The sequence below is a fragment of the Cynocephalus volans genome, chromosome 1, assembly GCF_027409185.1.
Source record: "Cynocephalus volans isolate mCynVol1 chromosome 1, mCynVol1.pri, whole genome shotgun sequence".
In the NCBI taxonomy this organism is placed as follows: domain Eukaryota; kingdom Metazoa; phylum Chordata; class Mammalia; order Dermoptera; family Cynocephalidae; genus Cynocephalus; species Cynocephalus volans.
Genome location: NC_084460.1, coordinates 113034182 through 113042221, shown reverse-complemented (window position 1 = coordinate 113042221; position 8040 = coordinate 113034182). Strand labels below are relative to the sequence as shown.

The 8040-nt window shown below is 37.1% G+C and overlaps 1 protein-coding gene across 5 annotated transcripts in view; it reads right to left on the bottom strand.

The window, feature by feature from the left end:
- Positions 1 to 2723: 2723 nt before the first annotated feature.
- TP63 (tumor protein p63) overlaps positions 2724 to 8040 on the bottom strand; it is a 246812-nt gene continuing 241495 nt past the window's right edge. For 4 of the 5 annotated variants that reach the window (XM_063089771.1, XM_063089753.1, XM_063089763.1 and 1 more), the window contains one exon: positions 2724 to 5586. In XM_063089771.1, coding sequence (XP_062945841.1) covers positions 5290 to 5586 — 297 coding nt within the window. In that variant the 3' untranslated portion in view covers positions 2724 to 5289. The remainder of the gene's footprint in view (positions 5587 to 8040) is intronic. The other variant, XM_063089789.1, reaches the window with a different exon arrangement.

Genomic DNA, 8040 nt, shown 5'->3' with positions numbered 1-8040 from the left:
ATACAATCTAGGACATATATGTCTTGTAAATATTTCAATTATGTGTCTGATAGATTCTAACTTATTAACTCTGATTGTTCAAACTTTATTTGCATTATCAAAATAAAACATTAAAAAATTTTTTGGAACAGTTGTTGGCTCATGATTTTGTTGAAGAACGACTCTGTTCTTTGCTCCAAAATTGCAAAATATTTTTATTTTTAGATTTATAAATGCCAATTAGAATAATCAATCTAATAAGTTAAATTACCTGATCATCTATTTTCATCCAATTACCTTTGGGTGAAACCAGCTTTCAGTATTTGTTCATTTTTGAAGCATATAAATTTTTGTGCACAAGAATCAGTAGAGCTAAAAAACACTACTCTTCTCATGTCCTTTTAGAAAAATTGGGCGGTCAGGTTGTTATTGCAAAATATTACATGATGAAATCCTTCCTGTTGAATAACTGAGTAAACTTATATCCTTTTTATGCCTAGAACTATATTGCTTAGCCATTGAGCCGTAAGTTTGAGAAAATTCATCTAGGGTATCATCACATGAAGACTTAACCTGAAATTTAAATTATCTGATCAATTTCACTATGATCAGAGTCTAGAGTGCCACTGTCTTTTTGTATTCATCTTTTAACAATTTTGAAATATCATCTTCTGTCTATTTTAATCTTAGTACCATTGAAGAGAAAATGAAAAATTCTGACTGCAAAGATATTATATCCTATGTTATTGTATACCTTCTTAAAAAATAATGCAGTACTAATGGGCAATACAGTAAAAACAAAAACAAAAACAAAACTGGATAATTGTACAATAGTAAATTCATTCCATCATCCTTAAAGGTTTATTACATCATCTTTCTAGGCAAGTTGTCCAATAGAACTAAAATGAAAGCCACTTAGATAATTTTATATTTTCTAGTAAGCACATAAAAGAAACAGGTAAAATTTTAATAGATTTTATTTAATTCACAATATTATCTTTTCAACATGTAATCAAGATAAAATTAAGTTATTTTACATATTTATTCTAAGTCTCTGAAATCTAATGTGTATTTGGCACTTACACCACTCAGTTTTGACTGAGCTAGTCATGTAGCTAGTGGCAAACATACAGGACAGAACAGTTTTGGACAATCCCAACATTTTTTTTTTTTTAAGTCTTGTTTTTTGGCTCATTGGAATTGATTGATAAATAAGGACAAAATAATTCCTAGAATGGTTAAAGAAAAAAAGAAAATGTCTCATGATATGGAAAAACAAGATCACTAACTTTCCATAACACATTTTAGATGTGTAAAAGGTTTAATAGATCCTATGATAAATGTAAGAATATGAATTTTATTTTTTAAAAAAGTAAGTTAGAGGGCCGAGCCCGTGGCGCACTCGGGAGAGTGCGGCGCTGGGAGCACAGTGACGCTCCCGCCGCGGGTTCGGATCCTATATAAGAATGGCCGGTGCACTCACTGGCTGAGTACCGGTCACGAAAAAGACAAAAAAAAAAAAAAAAAAAAAAGTAAGTTAGAACTACTCAAAAAAAGAAATGAAAACTAAAATTGAGTCTCAAGAACTGTGATGATATATCAAGGATTAATCATTTTCACAGCTCTTGAGTTTTCTATTCCTCATACTGTGACCATTGTATCAAACATTGCATTTTTGGGGATCTACCATCTAGATTTCAAGGAATGAGAGTTAGAGTCTTTTGATACTCCTAACTTAAGCTGCCCCTGCCTTGCCTATACAAATGTGTATCTTCATAATGTAATTAGGTTTATAAATAAGAAAAATTGATATCTTTAAAAACTACACATTGTATATGTTATTCTGTAAAGTTCATTATTAGCCTGAGGTACTACCTTATTTTCATGCCAACTAATGTTAGCCTTAAAGGAATGAACTTTCTCATTTCTTTACTAAAAATCATTAAACCACTTTGATGTAGTAGATATTTGATAGACTGACTCAATGTGTATAATTGAAAGGTGACATTTAACACTGTTTAAAAGGGAACATGACCCAGCCATAGCCCACCCTCTGCAACGTGTCCCCACGTCCTACCAGGATGATCTGCATCCCATTCCCACAGTGCTGCGGTCGTTGCTGAGGACCTTGGGAAGACCACTAAGTTAGACATTAGGAATATCTGCAGTCTAGTCCCTGTGCTAAAGCAAACTCTTCCTGACCTCAATCAAATAAAGTATTAAACCTGTGAGTGTCTCATGTGCCAAATGAGGATACCTTCCGAGTCTTCCCTATTTTACAGATTGGCTAAAATAGGAAAAGAATGATTATTTGTTCTGAGATGAGAAACATGAATATTTGAACCTTTCTAATGTCTCTCTCAGTGTCTTTTCCTCTTTCTCAATGATATAAATAAGGCCAAAGGATGAAAGGACACACAGACACACCTACACGTACACAGGCACACATGCATAAACAATTCTCAATGCATTTTTATTTATTTTTTAATTTTATTGCATGTCTTTGCAAACATAAGTGGCTTATAGATTTGCCTCTGGCTCACCAAAAGCTCATAACAAAATACAAAAAGACAAGCAACTGAAGCTTAAAAAAAGTATCACATCTATAAGAAAGAACCTTTTGAAAACGTTAATAAAGCATATAAAACTTTTGACATTTGCTTAATTTTTGTACAATTATAAAAATAATAAAAAACATATCCCTTTAACATTCAACATCCCACATACTGTATTTTAGGTGAATATCAAGAAAACAAAAGGTAAATGGTTTAATGAAGAAAATTCTCCTCTCCATTCCTGTTTATAATCACCTCCAAACCAAAACCTTCCCATTCTTCAGCTAACTGCATTGGGCTGAAGAAACAAGAACTCCATCAAGCCCATTCCCAGTATCTGTCCTTAATATTCTTTCACCCCTTACCCTGGCTACTCCTATACTCAAGGAGTGTGTGTTGCCACCAGGATGTGAGGACAGTAATTGTGCCTAGCTTTGGGTAATGCTAAACCCATGAGATACAGTACAGGAATTTCTGAGTCCCTAGTGCCACCAGAATAGTGCTGAAATAGCTCAGAAGTCCTAGGTTTATTCAAACACAGGGCATTAGAGGAAGCCATTTGCCTTCCTAACATTGACAAGACACAGCTTTCATTCTTCCTCTTAATGAGTTTGCAAAGCTGCATGCTTGTTCCAGAAATTACAGTGCTTATTACCATTTAAACACAATAAAACTTTGAAATCAAGGACTCAGTCTCTTTAACATACAAAATAAAAAAAAAAAAACTTAAAAAAAAAAAACTTTCCCTTCCCCCCATCTTACAATTATGGCATTATTTCTTATTTAACATCGTAATCTTATTAAATGGTATTTCCATTAAAATATAAAAATAAAAAAAAAACAGGTTTCAACTGTGGTTCTGAAAAACCCACTATCCCAAGAAGAGAAAAAAAATAATCAAAATACAAAATATGCAATTTCACATGCAAAATATATATACACTTTTCAAATGAAATCCACACATTACATTTTAGAGCCATATTAGCTTTTTTTGCACTTTAAAATAAAAATGGAAGCTTATGTGCAATGATAGCCTTTTATCAGAATGCATGGGAAGATTTTAGAGCTCATTAGCATATATACACAATATTTGTTTTATACTTTGAAAAAATAAAATATGGGTAACAAAGTATGTTTCCGAAATATCTAGAGGGAAGACTGTCATTTACATGTTTTCCCCAAATCTGAAGACATCTCTGTTTATGTGGTTTAAGCAACAGCTTCCATGAAAGGCTTATCCCTTGATCTGTGGGGACATTTATATGTCTAAGCACAGTCCAGAAGGGAGACGGACGGGAAATTAAATTCTCACAGTTACTTTCCAATAAACCTAAACTCTTACTGATCAAAAAAGAAAAATGATACAGTGATGAAATTATGCCACAGGAAAACTGATCTCATAATTTTATATTTTCCAAATAACCATTCCTATTTTAAACTCAGAAGACAGAGAGGTAAATGAGCCTCTACATGCAGAGTTTTATAGAATACGAGGATCTTTAAAAGGAATATTTACCAAATGAACAATTACCTATGTTTTGAAAGATCTTTTAAGAACTTCAATTCATGGTTTGCTAAGTATATTACTGTTTGGTGGAGACTCAATATTTCTGAAAAATTCCTGGTTTTCCTCAATATTCTTAATAGATATTAAATTTCACTGTAAGACTTAGGTAGATGGCATTTATCCCAATTGAGTCAACCTGAATTCTAACAAGAGTGAAAAATGTGTATTTGAGTTAGTCAATTTAGTAGTGACATTTAGTTTTAAGGCTTCTGTAATGGCAGCAAATGTTTTCCTATAAATACTACAAGATAAAGTGTCTGCTATTAAATTTGAGGGGGTTACTGATATACCCAGATACCTGATACCAGGTGTTTTTGAAGTGGCTGCCATGGACCTTTTAAGAATTTTTGCCATGAGCCACATTTCTCATTCCCAACCAAAAGCAAGAAAGGATGTGCTCTTTCCTTCGGTGTGTGATAATGTGAACATGAACTTTTTCTTGTAATTGGATTAAACAGCCCCAAAGTGAACCCCATCACTAGAAGGGATGTCAGTAACATAAAATACACCAACACAGAGAATCGTGTACATATATACAATCTCACCCACTAAAAGCAATGGTAAATACAACTGGATCTATTCAAAGCTTTGATGTGACATGTATTCAGCATCCAAAGAAACAAAAGGACTTTTACATCATTGTCACTCACAGGTACCATCAAGCTCTAGGTACCTATCACTACACATGATATACCCCTTGAGAGAAGGGGTATAGATAAGCCATTCAAAACAAGTAAAAAAAAAAAAAAAAAGTTGATAAGTGCATTTCAATTTCCTTTCCTTTAAATTACATTTTAAACAATACTCAATGCCCCCCACCCAAAAATATATACTGTATATTTATATATTTATATATATAGTCTTAGACTATAAGGGTGAAAATGCTTTATAAAAGTCAATGAGAGATCTGTGCAGCTTAAGGAGACACCCACCTCTGTTTTGCTCACTTCTACCTAGCTATGGCAACTTCGGTCCTGCAAGCAATAGCTTTAAAGGCTTAAAGCCAGAATCAGAATCAGATGCCAGATCAGAGGTTAGGTAAAAGGTAGCCTCTTACTGCTTGCCATAAGAAAGCAGACTGAGAAGAGGAAGGGAAAGAGCTAGGAGAACACTTTGAGGATAAGCAGGAGTGCCTTGTAGGGAGGTGGGCAGGTGGGAAGAGGATAACAAGAGGCCACATAGTGGGGCTCACTCCCCCTCCTCTTTGATGCGCTGTTGCTTGTTGCGACGAGCATCCATGTCAAAGTTGAAGTCGTTCCACTCATCACGGGGTGGGAAGGAGATGGTCTGGCGGAGGGTGAAGCGTACGGCGTCAATAACACGCTCGCCCCGGGTCTCACTGGAGCCCACGCTGACAGTAGAGGCGCCGCTGGGGGTCCGCAGGAGGTGGGGAGGGGAGGAGAAGTCATGAAGCTGCCGGTGGTCCAGGATGCCCTTCCAGATGGCATGTCGGAATTGCTCAGGGATTTTCAGACTTGCCAAATCCTATGCAACAGGGAAGGGAGTCAGGGAGAATGAGCACAAAGAGACAAGTGGACATTTACTTCATACCCTTTTGTCCTTCCCTGGTGCTCTGGTTAATTGATCTGAATTTATTGATCCCTAAACTGAGAAATAAAATGAGCTCTCCGATAGTCTTCAGCACTCTACGTCACTAAGCACAAAAGCACAGCCTTGAGATGCCATCTCTGCTTGTGGGTAACACTTCACTTATTTTCTACTGGTCTCAGATTCTCTCTTGGTAAAATGGGGATAGTAGCTAGATGAGAGGGCAAAAATCCCAAACAGAAACAGAAGGTACTTTCTGACTCTTAAATCTACCTGGTTCTAGTCACTAGAAGAAAGGTATTAATGAAATGTCACCACCACTGGGTTGAGGAGATGAGAAAAAAGGACCGCCAACAGGGACTGAGCACTTTCTACATGCCAGGCACTGAACTAATTACTTTATGTTCATGATCTCATTTAATCTTCAGATTAGTGGTAGATGTTATTACACCTGTTTTATAGTTAAAAAATACTGAAGGTCAGAGAGGTTGACAAGTCACACAAATAAGTGAATAAAGGACATCCTCCGAGCCTAAAATTGCCCTATTGGCCAAAAGGTCTCTTGATGTTTAGATAAACCAGGGTACCAAAATGCAGGACAATCATACCCCTGTTCTATGAGTGGGAGTAGAAGGCATTAGAAATAGAGTCAATCTTAACTACCATCAGCTCTTCCTTAGCTTGTTTCAGTGGTAGCTCACATTTTGTATGGAGAGAACGGAGAGCAGAAAGCACACTGTGCTCGGAGTCAGAAAACCTTGGCAAGAGATTCCTGTTCTGTCACTGCCTGGCTAAGGAACTCTAGCAAGTCACTCATTCTCTGCTGGATTCAGTTTCTTCATTGGTTAAAAGAGATAAATTTGCTTTTTAGGTCGACATATATTGTAGACTTATATGTGAAATGTGGCTATGAAAGTTTCATAACTTATAAAACATACTATAAATGTTAACCATTTGTACTATTATTATGTTACATTATTAATTCATCTTTGCATCTTACAGGGAATACTAATGAAAGACCCCCAGTTTAATCATATTCCTCTTCCAGGAAGAGATGCCAAGTAACTCAGACTGGTGCTGAGAGACAAACTGAGAAAGAGGTGTCTACTTCCAGAAATGAGCAGGAAGAAGCCGAGGTGAGGATAAGAAAATTGTACAGCTTCCCAACCCTTCCCATTTCAGAAATTAGTGGTATCGTGTAATACTTTTTCTGTGGTGTAAATTTTCAGGCCATTAGAGGTACTCTAATTTCTTATTGCGGCAGAAAAATACATTACAAAAAAGATAATCCACAAATAGATGAGGATAGCTCTATATGCTTCTTGGACTCTTTGTACTTCTGAGACTCTAAGTCCATAGCTCCATTAATCTTCACAACTCTCTGGACAGGTTTTAACTCTTGACTGACAGGTGAGAAAGTTGTACCCTAGAGACTGGCACAAGACTTAGTCAACACCAGCAGAGATGGACTTACAGAGAGTATCTACAGATCCTAATAGGCAAGGGAGCATCCTGACACACTCCCCCATGGGGAAAAATGAGCAATGGAAAGGATGACTCTAAAAATATAGGGAAAAGGCAGATTCCCTGTTCCATCAGGTAAAACTCTACTATAGGAGGCTCCTGCAAATACAGGGCAACTCTGTTCTCTTCATTGGATGGAAATGATTGAAAAGTTCTCCGAATACTGTTGGAACTTCCTCTTAAACCTTTCTCTATAGTTTTCACTTACGCTTTATTCTATCAGGGGGCAGCAGCCAGGTTGACTTATGGGTGGAGGAAGGGTGGACATAGGGCCAGCACAGCATATACTTGTCACCACAGGGCTGGGGCATTCTCAGGCTGCAGGGGCATCCTAGCATCGGTGCTCAAGGAGGGGAAAAAAAGAGGTTCCAACTCTAGAAGCAGTAGCAGAGCAGAGACTATCTTCCTTCACCAGTCTGAAGTGCCCTCTGGAAGCTAGAGGAGAGGATAGTGAACCCCAAAGAGAGCAGCACAAAGAGAAGCCTGGCGGCGGGGGGGAAATCAGACTGCCGTAAACCAGAGCAATACCAGCTCCCCTGTGAGCAGGAGTTCAAGAAGTGGTGTAGGAAGCAAGAAAAAGTCCCCTTTCATCCAGCTTATTTCAAAAGACAAAGAATATCAAAGCCAGAAGAGAGTGATTTTAAGACCAATTTGATTCACTGAGACCCAGGGAGACAAAGTGATTACCCCAAGTTCTCATTGCTATTAAATAGCATGGTTGGGACCTGAACTCATGGCCAGTGATCATTCCCTGGGTGGCTGGGCCCTATTGTGATAAAACTGAAAATGAATGAAGGAACATATAGTTTTAACTGAAAGGAACATTTGAATCCCCCTTTAGGTCTTTCTTTAAGGAGATGCAGAAAA